Below are 23787 nucleotides of genomic sequence, written 5' to 3'. Positions count from 1 at the left end.
AAAAGTCGTTTTTCAATCAAATTTTGTCGAAGCAGCTGTATTTTTTAACGTAGCTTTACCTTATTCACAAAGCTTAATCGACATTCTCTGTTATTTAAGAAAACCTTACCCAGTGTTTAACGGGGTGTAGTACTTGAGATACACTAGTAGATGGCAATCTGAGCTAAGGAAACATTTACATTCTAAAGCAACATTCTCTACTAATAAATGAATTCCAAAATAAAGTGTACAATTGATAGGCGCTCTTTACAGATGTACAATGAGACAGCATACAGTAAGGTGTGCATCAATGGTAAATGACAAGTTCTTGTGTATGTGAGCTATTCACAACCATAACCTGATTACATACCACAGCTGGGTACACCTGGATTCCCTAATAGATAGTTCGATGATGGGTAGAATACTTCCTTTTTGATTGGTAGGCTAGCTTCTCCCTTGGGGGATTCCTGCAAATTATAATTACATTTTAAAAAATTGTCTCAATTGTCTTAATTCTGTTAGCCTGTAAATACATGTGACTACAAATTACTAACCAATGCAAGACCACAGCTGGCAGAGACAGACTTCATAGCTTTCAGAATGCTGTGAAAAAAGTAAAAACGTAAAAGAATTAGAATAATAAACCATACTTCTGCTTTAATCCAATAATCAGTTCTCATAACTTGGTTTTAATCTGTAAGTGGAGTGGTTATTTTTGTGTAAAACTGTCACCATGTAGTGGATAATCTAATCCATCAGCACAATGACATTTGTTCCATGGGCTAATGCCTCACTGCCAGTCTCCAGGGCCCAGGCTGAAGAGCTTGTCGCAGACTCCCTCTGGATTTCAGACACAACTGCCGAGCAAAGCGATGATCCTACACAAGTCTTGCCTGGCTGTCTAATATGCTGCCCTAAAATCCCCTAGTGAGTGTGTTCCAAGAATCCTATGGGATCAAAACACTTTATAATCTGTGATTGGAGCATCCTTTAAAATCAATCAAACTCTATTAACTCACTTAAACTGCTGTAGATTTACAGTGATAAGAACTTAAGCAGACAAACAAAATATAATGTACCAGTAATTCAAACACCCAATATATATAAATAAAATATATGATAGGTATATAACACATATACCTAGACTATGCACATTAAATAATTTACCTATTCAGAACAAACAATAAAAGCACTTTAAAATGAACCTGATCTACATAGCTGTAGGCATTGTGCATAAATAAATCTCAAAGTCCACAAAGAAAACACTAATTTATAGCCCTTCTCCCTTTATTTTCATTGACAGCAGAAACTTAGCAGGCTACCAGGCTTCAAGTACAGTAGCAGGTGCCTGTAAGATTTTACAAAGTGAAAGAAACCTATCTTCAAGGTCTCTGTTATGATCTTTAAAGTGATTGTAAAGGCAGACGTTTTTTTTTTTTTATCTTAATGCATTCTACACATTAAGATAAAATACCTTCTGTATGCAGCAGCCCCCTCAGCTCCCCCGCTTTCCCAGCTCTATCCAGCAATGTTGCATGAGTGCCTCGGCCATCTCCCTCCTGATTGGCTGAGACACAGCAGTGGCACCATTGGCTCCAGCAACTGTCAATCAAAGTCAGTTAGCCAATCAGGAGAGAGGAGGCAGGGACAAACTGCTGCTCTGTGTCTGAATGGACACACTGAGCTGCGGCTCGGGTGCCCCCATAGCAAGCTGCTAAGTGGGAGCACTTGGCAGGAGAGAGGGGCCAGGAGTACCAGCGAGGGACCCGAGAAGAGGAAGATCTGGGCTGCTCTGTGCAAATCCACTGCACAGAGCAGGTAAGTATAACAGATTTGTTATTTTTTATATGTTATATTTAAAGAAAAAAAATTGATTTTAGTCTTCAGTTAGATTTCAAATCCCTGGATCGGTAAAGAGACGACCCGATGTCTCCTAGCGGGTGATCGTTGACCTCAGGTCAGGGGGGATGGGGAGGGGTCCAGTGTAAGTTCACCTTACAGATTTTAAGGTGAACTTACCCTTTAAATTCAAAAGCTTGACAGCTTCTTCCAACCTGTGAGAAATTACGAATTAATCAAGAAAGAGAAAGTGTCCCTGAAATGTTTCCTGAAGATAAACGGAACAAGCCCAGTTGAACGTGACTGACTGACTGACTAACTAACTAACTATCTATACGATGACCTGGATAAACAAGAACCTTCACAGGTTTTGTTAGGTGTTGCAAACCCACAAAGCCCAGCTTCTGAATAAAGACTATGAATGGTGCATATTTTCTCCAGTTGTTGGGTAAACACACAGCAGATTTATATGTGGTGTTTTAAAATAACAGATGGATATGTATTTTGTGCACGACACAAGAGTAAATATATACAGCATTGTAATAGGTATAAACAACCCCCGGTGACAATGCTGTCTTATTTATTGCATTATAAAGCTGGAAGCGTGAAGTGTTCCCCATGGCACATTATTAATCAGACTGATACAGAGCCCACTTACCAGAGGGAGGGGGGAACCTTACCTCAGTTCTGTTTTAATTTCTTCGTAATCTGACTGACTTTGTAACTTTTCCTCCAGTTTCTATAAGAAGAAGAAGAAGAAGAATAAAGGCAGGTCATGAGACTACAAGTTATGGACATCCAGGTTACACATTTATTAGCTGGCCACTACCTGTTACAAATCTGTCTGCAATGTTTTACCTTGTTTAAGCAGCACCATCATAATTGTTATGCTGTAAAGCACAGACACTGAGTCTCTGCTCATGGCACTGCACATGTGGGCTACTGGAGATGAAGATAAGAGCTTTTAGTAAACACTGAATGGAACAGTGATCCAGACAATATGACATGTTCTGCTCTCTATCTTTCACTGTTCACCATAATTGCCCATCTACATTGTTCAGCAATGAAAGGAGTTAGTGCAAAAAAAACAGGGATGCTTGCATAGCTGATAAGTACACTATTCCTTAGGGAGACAAGCAACCAGACACAATGGCCCGGATTCACGTAGCACTTACGCAGACGTATCTTGAGATACGCAGCGTAAGTGCACATATGCGCCGTCGTATCTATGCGCCTGACTCTGAAAGCAAGATATGCCTGAAAATAGGCTTCATCCGACCGACGTAAGTTTCCTACGCCGTCGTATCGTGGGCGCATATTTACGCTGGCCGCAAGGGGCGCTCTCATTGATGTACGATTTGAATATGCAAATGAGTGAGATACGCCGATTCACGAACATACTTGCGCCCGGCGCATTAATATACGCGGTTTACGTAAGTCGTACGTTCGGCATAAAGTTAAAGTGGAGTTCCACCCATAAATATAACATTACATCAGTAGTTTTAAAAAAATGTCATTAGTCCTTTACGAATTTTTTTTTTTTTTTTTAGATGCCTTTAAAGTGTTGTTGCTAGGCAGAATATTTAATCTTCCCACTTCCTGCACCTAGGTGCTTAATGCTTCCTAACGTACACCGCACAGACTCCTGGGAATGTAGTGGGTGTAACTTTCCAGGAGTCTGCGCACTCCCCAGTCTCAAAGAATCATGTGACTTGGACAGCACAGGTGCTGAAACCTGATCTGACACTGCTTGTGCAGCACTGAGCATGTGCGAGATCTGCAAGGCTGAAATCCAGGAAGTCATACAGTCTGGCTTCATGATGCCCACACTTAAGATGGCCCCAGTCAATTTCTATTTTATAAAGTGTCTAAATGCTGTAACAACCTAACAAAACGGACCTTAGTTTACAGACTAACTTTACTAGAATACATTAAGCTTGTGTATTACAGGGGTATTTATATTTAAAAAGTGAAATTGTGGCCAGAACCAGGGCTGTGGAGTCGGTAGATAAATGTTCCGACTCCGACTCCGACTCCTCAGTTTTATGTACTTCCGACTCCGACTCCCCGACTCCTCTGTATTAATATGCGATTGTAGTCAGAATCTTCACCCGTAATACGTAGTGACCCCAACCACCAAGGCCTGTGGCGTGCCTTGGCCTAGCTGGACGGTACACCTAAAAGAGGGCATACCCTGAATATGAGAAATGAATAATGAAGCCTATACCTGAAAAGGGGGCCGGGAGGGTGGGAAACAGGAAAAGAGGCCGACGCTGGACCCGGCAGAGAAGGGAGGATAAGTACTCCCCCAGACTCCGCCTACAAACACAGGCCGGCCTCCGTCCAGCCTTCCAACTTGTAGTCAGAATCTTCACCCGTAATACGTAGTGACCCCAACCACCAAGGCCTGTGGCGTGCCTTGGCCTAGCTGGACGGTACGCCTAAAAGAGGGCAAAAGACACAAGATAGGTAATGAAGCTTTATTGAAACAGAGTATATTTAATCCAACAGGGTGGCAAACGCCCTACGCACCTCCAAGTGCGGTTCAGGGATATATCTGCTATAGCAGGAGGAACTCCAGCGACCCATGTGCTTGATGATGTATGACGGGACCCCTTGCTTGGATGCTGCGGACGCTGCTCCAATTCTAAAGGAATGTCCGGAAAAGCGCCCTGGATTCAGATGCAGCTTGGCAAGAAGAATCCTGACATGCCCAATGAATTGTTTGGAGGTGATAGGATGCGCAGGAAAGGGGAGCAACGGACTATCCCGGGGTGAGCTTGAGAATGCCCCGCAGAGAGAGTCGAGCACCTCAACCGGGCACCAGCGATTGCGAGTCTGATAGTACTTCACCACAAACCCCTGGCCAATCTGCCTGGTCTTGTTGTTGGGGAGCTGTAGCTCGTAATGCTCGGGAAACCTGGTCAGACTCCCTTTGAGCAGAACTGGAGCATGGCAGCTGGCTCTGGACACCTCCCCGGGACGGAGGAACCCAAAGAAACTGAGGTAGATGGCAGCTTTAAGGACCAAACTGGGACCCATACCAAAAGGAGAAGAGGACAGAATATCCGACAGGTCGCGGAAAATCTGCCCGGTGATGGGTTGACGGGATAACCGTGAGGACCCCTGGGTTCTCTGGATACCCCTCAGCACGGCTTTTAGAGGGTGAGCGGCAAAAATGGACGGCCTGTCCGGCACTTGTAGGGACCTGAAATGCTGAACCCCTGCCAAATAAGTCTTGATGGTTCTGGCCGATAAGGCTAGCTCACTATGGCAATAAGCAGAGAACGACATGAAGTATGAAGAATCTGTGGGACCCTCACACGGAAATAGAGACATGAATCTGAGGAAAACCCTCCAACCCGTGGTGTATGCCTTCAGCGTGTTCCTGGACAACGACCTGTTGGCCAGCTCGACCGCCTGAGACCGGAAAAAACTTAATCCATGACCAACAGTGCAAAGGGGGGAATTGGCTGGCCCGTCCGATCTGCTGCCGGATGCTGAAAGAAAAATTGTGGCATGTTGAGACGAGATAAGGCATCTGCTGCACCGTTCTGATCTCCCCTAATAAATTCCCCCTGGAAATGAAATTTATACGACAAGCCCAGCCAAGTCAGCTTGCGCATAAATGACATGATCAAAAGGGACCCTGACCTGCCTTTATTGATAATTCTGGCTGTAGCCAAATTATCCGTAAAGAATATGACTGACTTGCCTGCCCAGCCAGGGCCCCAAGTGACTGCCGCCGCCAGGATCGGGTAAATCTCAAACAATGCCGACGTGAGAGCAAATTTTGGCAGATGGGACACCTCTGGGGGCCAGCGACTAGCTAACCATTGCTGACCAAAGATGGCGGAAAACCCGACCGAAGCGGCAGCATCTGAAAAAACTCGAGGGGAATTCTCTGAAGGCTGCGGGATGAACATGGAGATACCATTCCAGCGACAGAGGAACTGATCCCACATGATCAAATCGGCTTGGGCATCCATTGGCAACCTGACCGGGGAGTCCGAATCCTGACCCTGGGGAAGCACAGCCAGTAACCTGGACACAAACGCCCTGCCCTGAGGAATGATCCTCATGGCATGGTTGAGCATCCCCAATAGAGACTGCAAGTCCCTTTTTGAACATACCGGGGAACGAACAAACTGATGGATGACCTGACGAATCCTGGCCAGCTTCTCCAAGGGCAGCCTAGCGACCATAAGCTCAGAGTCCAGCGTGATCCCCAAGAAGGTGATGACCTTGGCTGGGCCCTCCATTTTATGAGCTGCTAGCGGGACGTCTAACCCTGAAAATAAACCCGTAAGTACCTGCAGATCCCTGGGTGGGCGCCCAGGGTCTTCCAACAACAGGAAGTCGTCAAGGTAGTGAATGACCCTTTGACAACTACCGTAGTCCTCCAGGATCCAATGCAATGCCCGGGCAAAGGTGTCAAACAAAAACGGACTGCTTTTTGAACCAAACGTTAATTTGGTAGCGAAAAAATACTGCCCTTGCCATTTGATACCATGCCACTGCCAGAGGGCCGGACTAATGGGAAGTAGTTTAAAGGCGTCAGTGATATCCGCTTTGGAAAGCCAAGCACCCCTACCCAACTGTAGGATGTGTTGGATAGCCAAGTCAACAGATGCATATTTTAGTGAAAATTCCTCGGAGGGGATGAGTGAGTTGAGGCTAGGGATATGAGAGGAATGAGGCGCAGACAAATCGTAAATTAAACGGAATTTATTAGAAAATTTGCCGGAGACCACCCCGATGGGGCTCACCCTCCACATGGAAAAGGGGGATGATGAAAAGGGGCCGATGAGGAACCCCTTGGCCAGCTCTGCTAGAAGCAACTCGTCGACAATCACTGGGTTGTTTTCTGCAGACCTTAAATTATTACACTCGAAAGTTTCTGTCGGCAGGGTGATGAGGCCAGTATGAAACCCTGCAGAAAACCCTTCCAGCAAAAACTGCCTGACTGCTGGTGCTGGGTGGTCCTCAAGGAGATCCCCTAGCAAAGAAATGTTGACTCGGCTTAGTCAGGCTGTGCTAATTGGCTTGATCAAGCAGGCGGACTTGGGGTGGGCCCTGAAGCAGTTAGCGCAAACATGCAACAACCTGCACTGGTTGAAATTGCAACCTGCATAATTGTAGTTGTTACACAGCTGCGCTTTCCCAAGGTATCGTATGGGTCTACCCAATTTGTCCACCTGCCCCAGTGTTCCAGCAGACCCCCCTGCCACCTGCCTGGAGGGCCCTACCTGACTGGAGGCTTCCGCATTGGAGCACCAGGCCGTGGTATGAGCCGAGGACTGGCAGCTGGTACATACCGGGGACTTTTGACCAGCAAAGTGTCTGCAAAATAGCTCCATGTCAATGGCCCCCCACCATGACACCACCTGGAACTGAGCCCAGGTGGCTGCCACCTTAGCTGCAAAGGATCGGTGGTAATCATAAAATATTGTGCCACCGTATTTATGGGCCAGATCCACAACCTTATGAAGATAAAGGTCCAACTCCTCCCTTCTACCTGGGCTAACAGAACAGATGATATCCCTAAAAATACCAAAAGCCAGCACAAATTCCGGTACACTGAGTTTCCGACTCAGCCTGGGGTCTTTGGTCTTTAGAACTACAGATACTTCCCCACAAGTAAAAGATTTATTTTCTGACACATCCTGAGCCGCTATGAGCAGGGAGGCCAAGTTAACATCTTTCCCCTCCAAGATGTCCTTTTTGATGTTGGCCGGGATGAAATGGGCTGGAGATACCACAGGTGGGGAAGCCGACGGAGATGGTACCGCTGAAGGTAAAGTAGCGACGTTACCTGCGGCTGGGCTTGGGAGCGCTAGGGATGCTGAATCCACCACGGTAGAGGCTGGTATTACTGTATTAACCAAGGCCCGGGCCTCCATCACCTCCATCCTTTCCTGCAACTGGACCATGGAGGTAGCCAGTGTGTTTAGCAGTGCATGGACCTGTACCAATGTGTTATGCACCGTTGCATGCTCAGCGCTGGTGGCGGGAGATGATTGTGACAGGGGTGGGAAGCATAGCCTAAACAGTTCTGCTTTCCTAGCCGAAGAGGGGAAAGAAATGCCTTTGCGGCGGAGTTCAGCCATGAGTCTGGGCACGGTCCAACTTCTCAAGGATGGTGAATTTCCGAGCTCCGAACCCCCGCGTGGCGGTGTAGGCGGGACGAACGAGAAGTCCTCGCTATCAGCCACTTGAGACATACCGAAATCTAAAGAGACAAACTACAAAGAATAACATGAAAGCCCTCACCCCTCAGCCAGCCCGAATGCGTGACTGCCTAGGTGGCCGGAAATAGCGCGTGACCTACCAAGCGGGACCCCGACCCTGAAATGATGAAACGAAATGAGTGAAATGAGTGAGCCCGAGCGACCTGCAGCGCGACAACAGGTAATTAAAAACGAACACTCAGGAGCGTGGTGGGTATGTATAAATGAGAAATAATGGTGCCATACCAGACATGAGATGTACGGCGAGAAGATTGTGGTCCAACAATCAATTAATGACCCTCAGCCTGTACGGAACTGTAGACGTGACAGAACCAGAAAGCAAAATGGACCTGGAAAACTAACTGTACCCCTAAAAGCGAGCAAATACGTACCAGCTGACACCGGGAAGACACTGTAATCCGACCTGAAAGAATTAATACCATATGTACCGACGGAGAAATGAGCGCAAGAAATGTATAACCAGACAAAAGAAATGAATGTGGTAACGATGTGAAATTGCCGCCCTAAGCGACCGCATCCCCCACCCGAAATGCCCAGTGAGGCGGCAACTGCCCTCCTTATAAGATTGAAGCAAACGCATGACAGATTGATCAATGAAAACCGCACGTCCGACACACTGAAGATGACCGACCTATCAGTGAAAGCCGCATGACAATTTTACCATTGACAGATCGCATGAGATTCCCCCGAACCTGATTTATGACACGTACTGACGACATGTTGCATGACAATCCCTGAAGACCATTGGTATGACGATCTGCCAAGCCAAAACGCAAGACCGTCCTGACCAGACAAATCGCATGGTAGTTTGCTCACGGCAACCGTGCAGTTACCCCCCCCCCCATCGCATGACCATTTTGTCCGACAAATCGCATGACCATTTCATCAGACAAAATCGCATGACTGTTTCATCAGACAAAATCACATGACTGTTCATCAGACAAAATCGCATGACTGTTCATCAGACAAAATCGCATGACTGTTCATCAGACAAAATCGCATGACTGTTTTATCAGACAAAATCGCATGATCGATACATCAGACAAATCGCATGACCGTTTCGTCAGACAGATCGCATGACCGTCTTTATCCGACAGATCGCATGACTGTTTCATCAGACAAAATCGCATGACTGTTTCATCAGACAAATCGCATGACCGTTTCATCAGACAGATCGCGTGACCGCTTCTTTTATCCGACAAATCGCATGACTGTTTACCAAGAAACCATGACTGTTAACAAGACAAACGTATGACCATTCATCAAAGGCAAATCGCATGGCTGTTGCGAGATAAACGCGTGGTCGTGCCAGATGACCATGATGAATTCCCCCCCACCACTGATTGACAGATCTTACCCCCCCCCCCCCTCCCAAGACCGGCAAATCTGTATGGAAAATACATGACACAGGGTGGTCAGCAGTTTACCAATGACATCAATGACAAGCCAGATGAACAACACAAATATGCAGGCAGATACCAGGAACCCCCCCCCCTCCCCTGGCCCCTATCCCCTCCGGCCAGATCTGGCGACATGTATGATACCCCCCCCCCTTTGTGAGGCTCCCGGGGTTTCCCCTGTGGCTGCTGAAATGAGTGCTGTCAGCCAGGCCCCCCTCGTCAGCCAGCCCCCCCGTCAGCCAGCCCCCCCCCCCCGCTGCCACGAGGCGAATCTACGGGCGCAATGTAAGCAGGGGACGCCAGTCCCCAATGCTAGTCGCGGCCCCCCCCCCAGAATACCTGAAGCCCTCGTGGCCTGGAGACGAACTGGAGCCGCGATCTCAGCTCTCTCCACGCTAGTTGGCGCCCGGAAATGACGTCGGCGGTCGCGGCGGAAGTGACGCACATCCACAGGAAAAGAGGCCGACGCTGGACCCGGCAGAGAAGGGAGGATAAGTACTCCCCCAGACTCCGCCTACAAACACAGGCCGGCCTCCGTCCAGCCTTCCAACATGTATTTTATACATTCCTTGAGGGAAAGAAACGCAACCTACCACAGGACTACTGACTGGGAAGCCAACAGTCTACTGTATTGCACAGTTTAAGCAAAAGACAAACACAATGAAAACAATCAAGTGACTGGATAGTAGCAGCAGGCATAAACATCAGGAACACGATCTTTACCAGTTCAAAAATACAAACCACATTATTTGGTTGTTTTAGAACAAAAACAAAGCTTATCTATAATGAACCAAAAACAAAATCTGCAAAACCTAGAAATGGTTTAATCTTGAAATGTAGTTCTAGGCTTAGCAAATGCAAATCAATTCAATGTAGAGTTCTAAGGAAGAGAATTGCCTCTGCCAGATCCTCTTTCATAGAGGCTCTTAAGTCCGACTTTATTATTTTTAGGGCTGAAAATAATCTTTCGACACTGACTTGTGTGGGTGGCGTTGCAGTAACTATTCTGGCCACATCACTAACGATCTCTGGATAAACAAGGATGGCTTCTTCAACAGTAAGTTTTGATGAGCGATCATACTTTTCAACTTCTTTTAGTGCTTTATAAAACTCCTGTTGGAATTTTTTTATTTGGACACTTACTGGTTCTCTAAGGCCCCGTACTCACGACCAAACATGTCTGCTGAAACTGGTCCGCAGGCCAGTTTCAGCAGACATGTTTGGTCGTGTGTGGGCGCGAGCGGGCCGAATTCCAGCAAACATTTGCCCGCCGGGCCTTTTCCCAGCGGACAAATATTCCTGGACTTGTTTTAAAACAGTCCGCTGGAATCCTGCCCGCTCGGACATGTACGGTCGTCAGTACAGACCTACCGTACATGTCCAGGCGCCCGCCGTCCCTCGCATGCGTCGAATGACTTCGACGCATGCGTGGAAGCATTTTAAAGGCGGGCCGCCCACGTCGCTGCGTCATTGTCGCGGCGACACCGCGTCATCGACGCGGCGACACCGCGGACACGCCCCGCGTATTGTTTACGCGCGGACTTCTGTACGATGGTGTGTACAACCATCGTACAGAAGCCCTCTGGCAGACATGTATGGTGAAAACGGTCCGACGGACCGCTTTCACCATACATGTTTGGTCGTGAGTACCCGGCCTAACATGCGTTCCCTGTAAAAGCAGAACACATCACTATGGAAAGTATAAGTATTGCCGCTCCTAATTGTGCGTTGCGTGCCATATAGTGAAGCACATGAAAAGCATGCTTCTTCACGGTCACTTAACGCGTTCGTTTTGCGGTTACGTGAGGCACTGCATGCATTGGTCTTTATTCTTAGGCTGCATTCACACCTAAGCGACAGCCGCGTTCGCGTGTAGCGGCAGATTTGCCGCGAGTACAAATGTTTCAATTTTATTTATTTTTTTCCTAAAAGTATTCCCATTGCTGTCTATGGGAAAACGCGCCTGTCGCGTGAAAAAAAGGGTCCGGGACTTTTTTCAGGCGACAGGCGTTGCGCGTCTATGAGATGTGAACCATCTCCATAGACAGCAATGGGAATTCTCCCCTCTAGCGGCAGAAGCGTCCCGCGTCGGGCGTTTTGTCGCTTAGGTGTGAATGCAGCCTTACAGTAGAGAAGTCGTTAATTATAACTTTTTGTGAATTGGGACATTTAAACTTGCTTTTTTTTTTTTTATTCCAATCTAAATTTAGTAGGAGTCGGAGTCGGAGTCGGTGCATTGTTTGCCGACTCCGACTCCAGGTACCCAAAATTTCCCCCGACTCCGACTCCTCGACTCCGACTCCACAGCCCTGGCCAGAACTCCGCTTTAAGCCTCATAAAGCAGGTGTAAGTCAGCAGCATCAATGCAAATGGCTGCACCAGGGAACACAGCCGTCGTTTTTTACGTTGTTTACGTAGTACATGAATAGGTCTAGTCGTAGGTTACGTTCAAGTCGTAGGCAGTGATTCGACGTAACTTAGGCGGTTGTTTCGACATGATTCTGAGCATGCACATTGGGATGCGACCATGGGACGGCGCATGCGCCGTTCGTTATTTGTATCTTGATGGCGCTCGGCCCATCATTTACATGGGGTCACGCCTCATTAGCATGGCTCATGCCCACTGCCACTTTCAACGAGTTACGCAGAGGGAACCCAGCGTAGATTAGGGAGCAAGTGCTTTGTGAATACTGTGCTCGCCGCTCTGCGCTACGTCGGCGTAGCGTATACTCGATACGCTACGCCGGCATAACTATGCGCCAAGGTATGTGAATCCGGGCCAATGTATTCAGCCTCACTGTTTTTTTATATATATATATATATATATATATATATATATAAATTAAAAGGGTTTTTCACAGGATGCTGTCATTTGAAAATATGTAATCAACTGCCAAAATAATTCTTTATGTTTGCATGCATGAGCAACACTATGGGGTTCATTTACTAAAGGTAAATCCACTTTGCACTACAAGTGCACTTGGAAGTGCAGTCACTTTAGATTTGAGAGGAAGATCTGAAACAACGGGAAGCTCTGCTGATTTTATCATTCAATCATGTACAAGCAAAAATTACGTTTTTTTTGTTCCTTGCATGTCCCCCTCAGAACTACAGTGACTACACTTCCCAAGGGGATTTGCCTTTAGTAAATAAACCCCTATGTAAACATAACCATAAAGCCATATTCAATAAAACAGTGGTATGTTTACACTGGATCAAACTAAGGTTTCATCTTTTATATTATTTAACAACAGCCTAGTCCCATAATGAAGGAACTATAAATATAATGAAGTATCACAATAAAGCTATATTGGGCTCTGCTGGAATATGATCCCATTTACATGGATATTCAGTTCCTTTATCTGTACTGTGAGGCCCCCTTCAGACCTATGCTTTGTGGTGACACATGGTAAATTGTGCATATACACAGCCAATGCAAGTGCAATACAGAGCACCACAATGCATATAGCATGTATTGTGGTGTACTGCATTGCTAATAATGCTGCAGATTTTGTAGGTTACACTCAAAATGAATGGGCTGCCTTAAGGCAACATAGAAATGGAAATGGTGGATTTTTTTTTTAAGAATTTCACATATGGCTTTTTATACATAGCTTTATTGGTCTAGTTTGGACCAATGTAACTATGTTACCTGTGGGACAGCCCTAGAAGCTAGAAATCACTGTAGTAGATACCACTAACCACTTCAGCCCCGGAAGGATTTACCCACTTCCTGACCGGGCCATTTTCAACGATACAGCACTGCATCGCTTTAACTGACAATTGCACGGTCATGAGGCGATGTACCCAAACAAAATTGACCTCCTATTTTTCCCACAAATAGAGCTTTCTTTTTGTGGTATTTGATCACCTTTGTGGTTTGTATGATCACCTATGTGTTTTTTTGCACTATAAACAAACAAAAAATGTAAATAAAAAAAAAAAACATTACATTTTTTTTTACTTTCTGCTATAAAACATATCCAAAAAAAATATATATAAAAAAACTAATTTATTCATCAGTTTAGGCCAATATATATTCTTCTACATATTTTTGGTAAACAATAAAATAAAAATCGCAATAGACTTACATTGATTGGTTTGCGCAAAAGTTATCATGTCTACAAACTATGGGATAGATTTAGGGACTTTTTTTATTTTATTGTTTTTACTGGTAAGGGCAGCGATCTGCGATTTTTTTTAGCGGGACTGCAACAAATCTGACCCCAAATTACACTTTTTGGGGACCAGTGACATTATTACATTGATCAGTGCTATAAAAATGCACTGATCAATGTATAAATGACACTGGCAGGGAAGGGGTTAACACTAGGGGGCAATCAAGGGGTTAACTATGTTGCCTGTAAGGGGGATGGGCTGCATGGAACACCGCTGTTCCCGATGACTGGGAACAGCAGATCTCTCCACCATGTCCCCTGTCAGAACGGAGATCCGCCTTATTTACATAGGCAGATCCTTATTCTGCCTCTGTATACCACGATCATGGGTCCCCGGCGGACATTGAGTATATCACATGCATGGACCAACATACACCTACAGCGATTCGTGCTATCCAGCCACCTTGCGTTTAATCCAGTGATCTCCATTAGCTTCCTGGGTCCAGTTCAAAGTGGCGGCTCTGCTTCTTTTCTGAACACAGGAAGTTGACCACTCAGCCCATGCGTTATTCAGAGAATGCTTTGCATTTTTTGAAAAGAATGCAAAGCACTATCTAATCGGACAAGGTGAAGAGGTGGGGCAGTCACTGTCTGCCCCTATGAATGGCGCCCATGCTGATGACTTCCTCTGTTCACAATGCAGCAGGACAACTGTGCGGAACAGAACTCAGAAGCTAGTGGAGATCACTGGATTAGTGGTGTCAACTAAGATGATTTCCAGCTTCTAGTGGGATCCCAAACATATCTTACATACATAGTTACATCGGTCCAAGCCAGACCAATGTAACTATGTATAAAATGCCATATCTGGAATTCTTCTTTAAAGCAGAACTCCAGCTAAAAATAAAAAGCTAAAAATGAATAGCCCTTTAAAATAACAAAACCAGCATTTGCTGCAAGATTCCACCTCATCCTAGGCTGTTTCTAGCTCATAAACCTCTATCTCATCCAGTACTTTTTTTCTGCCAACATTATCCAATAGAATTCATTTGAGTCCAGGTTGAGCACAGTGATGAGCTCATCCCTCTATCACTCTGCTTATTTTCCCATCAGCATGCACATGAACTGTTTAGGGTTGTTGGTTTGCATCCCAACCATGGCACAACCTGCCTGGAGTTTGCATGTTCCCTCTATACCTGCGTGGGTTTGCTCTGGGTATTCTGGTTTCCTCCCACACTCCAAAGACATGCTGGCAGGGTAATTGTCTCCTGTCTAAATAGACCCCAGTATGTGTGCTGTATGTATGAATGTGAGTTAGGGACCTTAGATTGTAAGTTCCTTGAGTGCAGTGAGTGTACAATGTATATATAAAGCACTGCATAAATGGTTGGTGTCATATAAGTGTTATATAAGTACGGGCCCCATGGCACATCTCTGCAGTGTTAGAGCTGCTCTGAGCTGAAATTCTATCTTGCAAGACCCAACACCTATATGCATGAGGGCCAATGTCATTTTGGATGCTACAGTCTTTTGAACATCTAGATATACAATGTTATTTTAAGAATATACCGCAATGGCCTCTGTCTTGATAACAAGTTGCTGCTCGAGCTCTGCTATCTGATTTGACGAGGACTCTTCCAGTTCTTGTATTGTGTTCTGCAGGTGTTGAATGTCTTTTAAGAGTCTTAAAATTTCCCTGTCCTTAACAGCTAAGGCTGCTTCTAGATGAGACCCAGAACACAGAGAGAAGCTTGTTTTATCCTATGGAAAAAGAAAAAAACATTAAAAAGCTTGTTACCATGGTTTTGAATAATAAAGACAATTAACAGAAACGTCCAATACCATTAGATACATTAATAATCCAGTTAACTTCCCTGAAGAAATAAAAAGGCTCTAAATGCCGGAACTAGCCTACTTTCATTACTGTGGAAAAGAAGAGTAATGACATTTTCTGAGAACAGAAACAGTTGCCGATTAGGACAGCAAAAAACACAGAAAAGTGTGTAGTATTAGCTGCATTTTCCAACAGCATTTCCACAAACTAATGCAATGTATCTAAAGATTCATAGTTTTATTTGCATGTTTTGCCTAAACAAAACACAGACAGGTATTTTCTGAGCTTAAAGGGCAACATCAATACAGATTTATATTGACAGAACACTTGTCATAGGTACAATAGATTATATGCATATGTTATTTATTTTTTACTGGGAGCTGTGACAGTATCTCTAATACAGGGTAGACATAATGTACAGAAGAAAAAAAAGACTTTTGTACTTACCATAAACAAGATTTATTGATGTCTATTGAGGGACACAGGAATCGTGGATACTTTTAGATAAATGGGTTTTGTGCAGCTGCTTACAGGAGGTGCACACTGGCAAACAGAAAAAAATCCCTCATATAACCTCACCCTAGGGCCTGGGGGCTTCAGATTTGTGAGCACATATTACATAGGGACAATAAACACAAAGGGGTGGAACCTGTGTCCCTCAATGGACTTCAAGATAATGATTTTACAGTAAATACAAAAATGTATTTTTCTTTATCGTTCTTTGAGAAACCAAAAACAACGGGGACTTCCAAAAGCAGTCCAACTTGAGGGGTGGGTAACAGCCACTGAGAGATTCAAGGAATGTAGAAACTTTACTAAAGATAATTTAAAGGGGCACATTTCTGAACAATGCTACCTGAAAATGGTGGCGCAAATATGGAAATTTCAACTATTAAGGAAAGGCACCAAGACTGGGGTACTTCTATCTCATCAACAGATTTACTGTGTTGAATTGGGTGCACAGAGTGAGAATTAAGAAGTTTGGGCAAGTGTATGACCAAAGACATGCCTTCCCTCAGAGGTCAAGTAAAGAAGGAATTGTTTAAACACGTTTTACATCCCAGGCATGTAGTCAAAGTTCCCAACGCACATAGACAGATGTTACTGCCATGTGGAACACCAAACTAAGAGGCCACTATAACTGAAGTGGAGGGTGCTTTAGCAGTTGCGCAGCAAGTTACAAAGCTTGAGGTTCTTGTTCTGTGTTGGAGGAGTCCCTCCTAAAGGATGTAATGCATTAGGAAATGGTTTCACCAATTAAAGTCACCACCAACTGGGGACGAAGAGTTGTTCCAGTAAACCCATACTGAATTTTTTTATAGTGAAGTCTATAAAGCAAAAGGCGTCATCAACCACTGTGACGAGATTTCTATTAAAGTGAAGAACTGCAGAGTTCACAAAAGGTACAGGTAATTTGTCAAGGAATTCCCTATCAAAGGAAAAATGTTTTATCACATCATCAGGATAAGGCCACAATAGCATGGAGTGTTTCCAGCCCTTAAGGAGGAACTTTTATAGAACAGAAGATATAGGGAAGTTTTATGTGTTAACATGAGCTGGAGAAGACCCTCTACCTGATACAGCAGATGGTAAAGTTCTCTAGATGGACTGGAAACAGCAGTTTTCATATTAGAGTTATCTACTTATCAGAAATATGTTCAAATACAGTACTAGAGGAGAAGGCTGTGAAGGTACTCAGTCTCAGTTAGAATTAATGATAGGGGCCTCCTGACACTCTGAGAATAAGGGTCCCAGTAGGGTCAGAACTGGATTCTGCCACAGATAGAGTCTAGGCACAAACTGATTGTCTGCAATGAGGATTATAAAACCCTCCTTCAAACTTTGCCAAACGTTGGCAAATTCTGTTAACACCTGTTTTCTTCCTCCACCTTCCCCCATCCTCAAGTCTCCTGCTCTGCCCCCACTATTGCAATATTTTTCTTGTACCCTCTACACACACACACACCATTGTTCTCTATACCCTATAATATTACTGCAGAGCTCCACAAAAATATATATTTTGAACTTCTGACCACTGCACAAGAGCTTATGCCTTAAACGATCATGTGATCCTGGGACAGCTCCCTCCATACATACATTAGGATGGAGCCTATGTGTCTTCCGGTCGTCTCCTCCCCCCTATGATCCACACTTGTGACTCCTTGTAAGCCCGGTTTGGTGGGTTCCCGTCAAGCGGAACGGGGGTTTCTCTTGCTATGGGGGTCTTCAGATCATTTTTACTTCTCAGCAACCATCTCTGATTACATATTAATTCATTAACCCTTGAGTGAGTACAATTTCCCTGAAGAAGACCGTGACAGTTTAGGTCGAAACGCGTCGGGGTACTCATATGGAAACAATTGAATCATGATGTAACGTGTATTGTATTGTTGTTGATTTTTGCCACTGTTATTTTTATTTTCATGTATAATCAGAGTGTACTATATGTATATTATCTACATTATTTTACAAATGCTCCAACCATGTTGTACATTTTATTGTAATTCAATGTTGAAACCAAGTAAAGATTTTAACTTCAATATCATCCAACCACTCTTATTTATTGAGAACATCATGCCGCTAAAAAACCCCACTGGGGGACCTTCCCATTTTTGTTTTTGCATTTTCGGGGTGCGCGGCACACGGACTCCATATATGCGTTTTTCCTTGTTTCATGCCTTAAACAATTGTTCTAATTCACAGTACCATGTTGACCAGCAGATTTTCCAATAGGTCTAAGTGTCAATAAGTTTAATTGTATTTCTTAAACATGCATGCCTCATCAATATATTTTAATCATTAGGGGTATGTATAAAGTGCTGACACTTCACACAGCACTTTACATATACTGTGCATTCCCATTAGTCCCAGCCCTCAAGGAGCTTGCAAGCTAGAGTCCCTATTTCACATGCATATTTAGATGTACACACAAGCCAGTGCCAATTCAGACAGGAACCAATTAACCTACTAGTATGTCTTTAGAGTGGGAGACTAAATCAGATTACCCAAGGGAAACTCATGAAAGCATAGGGGGAACATGCAGACTGCATGCACATAGTGTCCTGTCTGGGATCAGAACCAAGGAAACCAGTGCTGACGTGCTAAGACACTGTATCTTTATGCCCTAATTTTGTGCTATGGTCAAGGATTTACATTACTTCATAAATCTAAAAAAATCATTTTGTCCATAAGAGTAGTGAATGTCTGGAACAGATTTTCAGCAGAAGCGATGAGTCAGTCAATAGTAAGTGAATCTAAACCTGCTTGGGGGTAAACACGGGTCTATCCGGAGAGAAAGATGTTGAAAAAAGGACAGACTCAACAGACCACGTGGTCTTTTCTGCTGTCATTCAGTTAGTCTCTCACTGCATATTATTTACACGATGATGTATTTTTTTCTTCTTCACTCAAGTTTTCCAGGAAACTGGAACACAGACTTACAGCAGAATTCAGTGTGGTGGATCCTGGTGGAGAACAGCAGGTCAGTCTAATGGAATTATTTACAGATGATAATTGCTCCCTGAGACTCTCAACCTCTCTCTGAGCAGCTTCTGCTCTCTGCAGAAGAAAAAAGGCATTGTTATACAAGCTATACATTACTGGATTTAAAAAATAATAAATGTGGGCTGAGTACATGGTCTGACCTTATCTTCAAAAGTAGAACATTCCTGCTTACCCTTAGTTCAGAGAGGTAAGTGGAAGAAAAATGACACAGATGTAGACCAGAGTAGAAAAGCATTGAAAACGATCTAAAATGTTTTCATTATTGCCAAATGTCCCTAAATTTCAGATTTTCCCTGAAAATATTTGTTACTGGAAGTGTCCATGGTTTGCAGGACTGACTATATTTTAGAAAAATAGAACCTTCTCATCTAATCAAAATTGTTTCTCATCACCTTGTTATGTTCCTTGCAGTTTTTGAGTAAATATGTATAAAAAAAAAAAAAAAAAATGCAGCGCAAGAAACTACGTGACAACCAAAAATCGTGATTGAGGGTTGGTATAAAAACATGTATCATGTGCAGACTATATATCAATATAGTGCTTCAAATATTGATGAAGAAAAGCTTCCATACAGAAACAATAAACAACCTTACAGGTGTATGTGATAATATATGAAATCAAATATGGGATAAAACACAATAAATAACCCACAGATATAAGAAAAAAATATAAGTATATAGTCCATACAACATGGTACGGCACAGCGCACCAATCGCACTGCTTGTCTCTCCGGTTAATATTTTAATTTGATGAATTTGTCCCATTGGGGAGATTTCCCATCACTTCCTGCGCTATAGACACCACAGGAAGCTAGATGAAATCTCTCTGAACGAAGAGAAATACTTGCTTAGACAGTAGTGTTACAGAGATATGCGCATTTAACATATTTTATGTATTCTTTTTAGCTGTAAAAGCCCCCTTGTGTAGACATCCAAAGCTCTGAGACTGCTATTGGGCACTGTCATTTAGATGTGATGTCAGCACCCCCTAGACTCAAGTGACACTCTATATTATTCCCTTTCACGCATGGAGAACAGATATAATTAGACACCCCAGAAGAGGAGGGTTATGACATGCAAGGAGAGACAGGGCAGTGTTTGGAAGCCAACTAGTCAGATTTTCTAACAAAGGCACATTGCATGTAAATAAAAAAAATTTGGAAAGGAAAAACACTGCCAATAAGCCTGCGCAATACTTGCTGACAGGGTATCTTTAGTGTCTAATTGTCCCTATTGGAAGACTACCTCTTTATTTCTATTCCAGTAACAACTCAAAATTTGAATTCACCCTAACTTTTAGTTCTGGTCGTAACAATGATTACTAGATAAAACATGACAGCAGTGCCAATCATTCCTGACACTATTAAAAAAAAATGTTTGGCTTTATACACACTTTGAAGTTGGAGGTATAGTTTAATGCCTTATACACACGATCAGTTTTCCCGGTGGTAAAAAGTCTGCCGGGAAAACCGGGGGGGGGGGGGGGGAAACGAGAACTGCTCGGTAGCTTTTTCCCCCTACACACGGCCGGGTTTCCCAACAGGAAAACTGCCATGAGAACTTTGGTCGGAAAACCTGGCCGTGTGTATGCGCCATCGCAGGTTTTCTTAAAAACCGCCAGGAATCCCGGTGGGAAAAAAAGAGAAATCGTTCTCTATTTTCCCGCCGGGGTTTTCCAGCGATTTTTCTGTCGGGAAAACTGCGATGGAGCATACACACGGCCGGGATTCCCGGCCAAAAGCTCTAATGGCAGTTTTCCTGCCAGGAAAAGCAGTCATGTGTACGAGGCATTATTCTCAACTCCAACCTAAACTTTTCTTTTCATTTTGGATAGAATGGAGAGGGGGTTTTACCTTTCTCTGTTTTTTAATGCTGTCTGTACCCCCAAGTGGGGAGATTTCCTTTCACTTTCTGTCTCAATCAGAGAGAGTCAGAGTGACAGGAATTTATTGGAAAATTCTCCATTTAAAACAGCAGAATTTTAACCATTCCACACTCTATTAAAAAAAAAAAAAATCTGGCAAGAGGTGGACTTTTCAGGTAACAGGATGTGCACCTCGAGCACTTTCTTGCTTATAAATTCAATGATTTTATTATTACGATGTTAATTTGTTTAAGATCTCTATTAGTTGTATAACAAAAAGCAGTTATGAATGAATATTCCTCCCTTTGAGTTGATATTTCCTATTCCCTAACCTTATACAATTACAGTGACCCTTTCATCTTTGAAAACGTTATTTGAGTCTATGTTCTTAAACAAGGATGTGGTTTGGACTCTGTGTTTCTATGGCTTGAGGATGTACAAGAAACTTGGCATGCATAAACGTATATAAAATAAAGAACTGACATTGCAGTACTGTATCTCTATATCGCTACAAAGAACAGAGCAGTATCTGTCTGAGGTATGCAGGATCTATTCGAAAAGATTCACTATACAAAAAGCATTTTAAATCAAATATGCTCAATATTCTGCAATATGATGTATTTTTTATTATTTAGAAATATAGAACACAACAGAAATCAATTGTATTATGTTGTAAAGAAATCTAAAGTTATTTAATTATACATTATTACTTGAGTTTAGTAATGAAAATAAATATTTTAATATTTTTTTCTTTTTAGCTAAATACAATTCATCAGCATGGCAAACACCCTTCCTGTGTCGCACAAACTTCAGAGGTCCATTAGTCATAAGGCTTACTGGAGAAATGTTTGAACCAACTGCTCACGCAGAAGGATCTATACAAAACACAGAACGTCTACTTACCCGATGGGCTTTTTCAAGGTTGGTCATGATCATGCCCACTTCATCTGCCCTAAACAAAGTAGAACACAGAAAATGTAACACCTTGAGATTTCTCATGGTTTCATTTGAAAATTATTTCATCTATATACTCCAGGTCACTTTGTTTCTATCCCCTGTGTATAGGGAGGTTTTGGTCATTTGAGAACAGTTTCATATAACTGGTTTGTATAGCATACCTCAGTCCAAATGTCCATTACCATATCGTTTACACATTATGCAATTCTACATAAAAAAATATTTTTTTCAATACTATGTTTTATTAGGAACTTCCCTGTGCCTTGCATGGACATGCCATTCTGCATAATCTTTTTTAATCAATGAGGAAAAGGGTGCAAATAACAGTAATGGGGAACAACCAATGACATCCAATCAGCTTAATAAAAGGATATAACAGTTTAATCTCTTTAAGTGTCTGTACATAGAACAATACTGCTTGTGTTTTAAATAAAGGCATCTTTGTATTTAAAGAAAGGAAAAAGATCCTCACCCATAATCATCATTAGAGCAGGACTGGCTAGAAAAGATGGATAAAATCAAGCTTTTAGGAGCAACATTATAAATGAGAGGTCTTCCATATGCATTGATCATCCAAATGTGTTTGAAGAATCAATTGGCCAATCTATCAAGCAAATCAATATTTAAAATAAAACCGATTGATTCATTCAATAGATTGGCTCAATCAATCTATGGAAGAAATCAATCTACTAAAATAAAATACCCAATCTTTTTTAATCAGGCAACCCATAGATCTGCCTTTTCTACCAGCAAACAAGTCAATGTGACTCTTTAATACAAAAAAAGTATATTTATTCCAGTTTCTCAAGCAGAAGCTTCCTCTGGCTTTAATAAATACTCCACAATTTGAGAGACCAATATTATCAGCCCATTTATTTCTCTCATGTCAAGTGTCCTTTAAAATGTTTCCTTAAAGCGGGGGTTCACCCTATCAACGCAAAAAATTTTTTTTTTTCTTTTACCATAAAATCAGGCATTGTAGCGCGAGCTACAGTATGCCTGTCCCGATTTTTTTACCCCCGTACTCACCTTGTACTCGTAGATCGAAGATACCGGGGAATGGGCGTGCCTATGGAGACGGAGGATGATTGACGGCCGGCTCTGGCGCGTCACGCTTTTCCGGAAATAGCCGAAATAGGCTTGGCTCTTCACGGCGCCTGCGCATAGCCTGTGCGCAGGCGCCGTGAAGAGCCGAGACCTACTCCGGCTGTCTTCGGGGAGAGTGACGTGCCAGGGCCGGCCGTCAATCATCCTCCCTCTCCATAGGCACGCCCATTCCCCGCGGGAGCCGAAATCTACGATGTCCGATTACAAGGTGAGTCCGGGGTTAAAAAAATCGGGACAGGCATACTGTAGCTCGCGCTACAATGCCTGTCTCGATGGTAAAATCAAGTCAGTGAGGGTGAACTACCGCTTTAATGCATTCTCTGCATTAGGGAAAAAAACGCCCCACTACCTGTCCTACCGCCCCCACCCCTAAACACTTACCTGGCTTCATGTTACTGATCCAGTGCTGTCTCTGGCTCCAGCACTGCTCCCCCCAACCCCCACTTTCACAAGAGAAACTGAGGGCTGCAGAGTCATAGGCTGATGCGGCTGTCAGTAAAATTGCTGAGGTGGGAGTGGGGGCGTGGCTTACTGGCGCTGTGAGTGTCTGTGGACACCCACAGCCTGGCTCAGGACCACACTCGTATGGATGCCTCCTTAGCACCCGGCTTGCTAAAGGAGGCACCCAAAGGAGGGGGGAGATGGCAAAGTTGGTGTGGCCTGCCAGGAGAGGAGAAAAGTGGCCTTGCTGTGTAATATTGTTGTACAGAATAGATAAGTATAATCTCTTTTTTTATAGGGGTTGTAAAGGAATTTTTTTTCCCTAAATAGCTTCCTTTACCTTAGTGCAGTCCTCCTTCACTTACCTCATCCTTCGATTTTGCTTTTAAATGTCCTTATTTCTTCTGAGAAATGCTCACTTCCTGTTCTTCTGTCTGCAACTCCACACAGTAATGCAAGGCTTTCTTCTTGGTGTGGAGAAAGCCTCTTGAGGA

At 43.6% G+C, this 23787-nt stretch overlaps 1 protein-coding gene across 1 annotated transcript in view; it reads right to left on the bottom strand.

Moving 5' to 3' along the window:
• CUX2 (cut like homeobox 2) overlaps positions 1-23787 on the bottom strand; it is a 253849-nt gene that overhangs the window by 49948 nt on the left and 180114 nt on the right. Inside the window, exons 8-13 of the mRNA XM_040352486.1 lie at positions 21692-21740; positions 18863-18979; positions 15157-15348; positions 2499-2557; positions 534-582; positions 350-446 (exon numbers count right to left, since the gene is read on the bottom strand). Coding sequence (XP_040208420.1) covers positions 350-446; positions 534-582; positions 2499-2557; positions 15157-15348; positions 18863-18979; positions 21692-21740 — 563 coding nt within the window. The remainder of the gene's footprint in view (positions 1-349; positions 447-533; positions 583-2498; positions 2558-15156; positions 15349-18862; positions 18980-21691; positions 21741-23787) is intronic.

The sequence above is a fragment of the Rana temporaria genome, chromosome 1 (genome assembly GCF_905171775.1).
Source record: "Rana temporaria chromosome 1, aRanTem1.1, whole genome shotgun sequence".
NCBI lineage: Eukaryota > Metazoa > Chordata > Amphibia > Anura > Ranidae > Rana > Rana temporaria.
The sequence above is the reverse complement of the archived record's forward strand: the minus strand, read 5'-3'. Positions and strand labels throughout refer to the sequence as shown.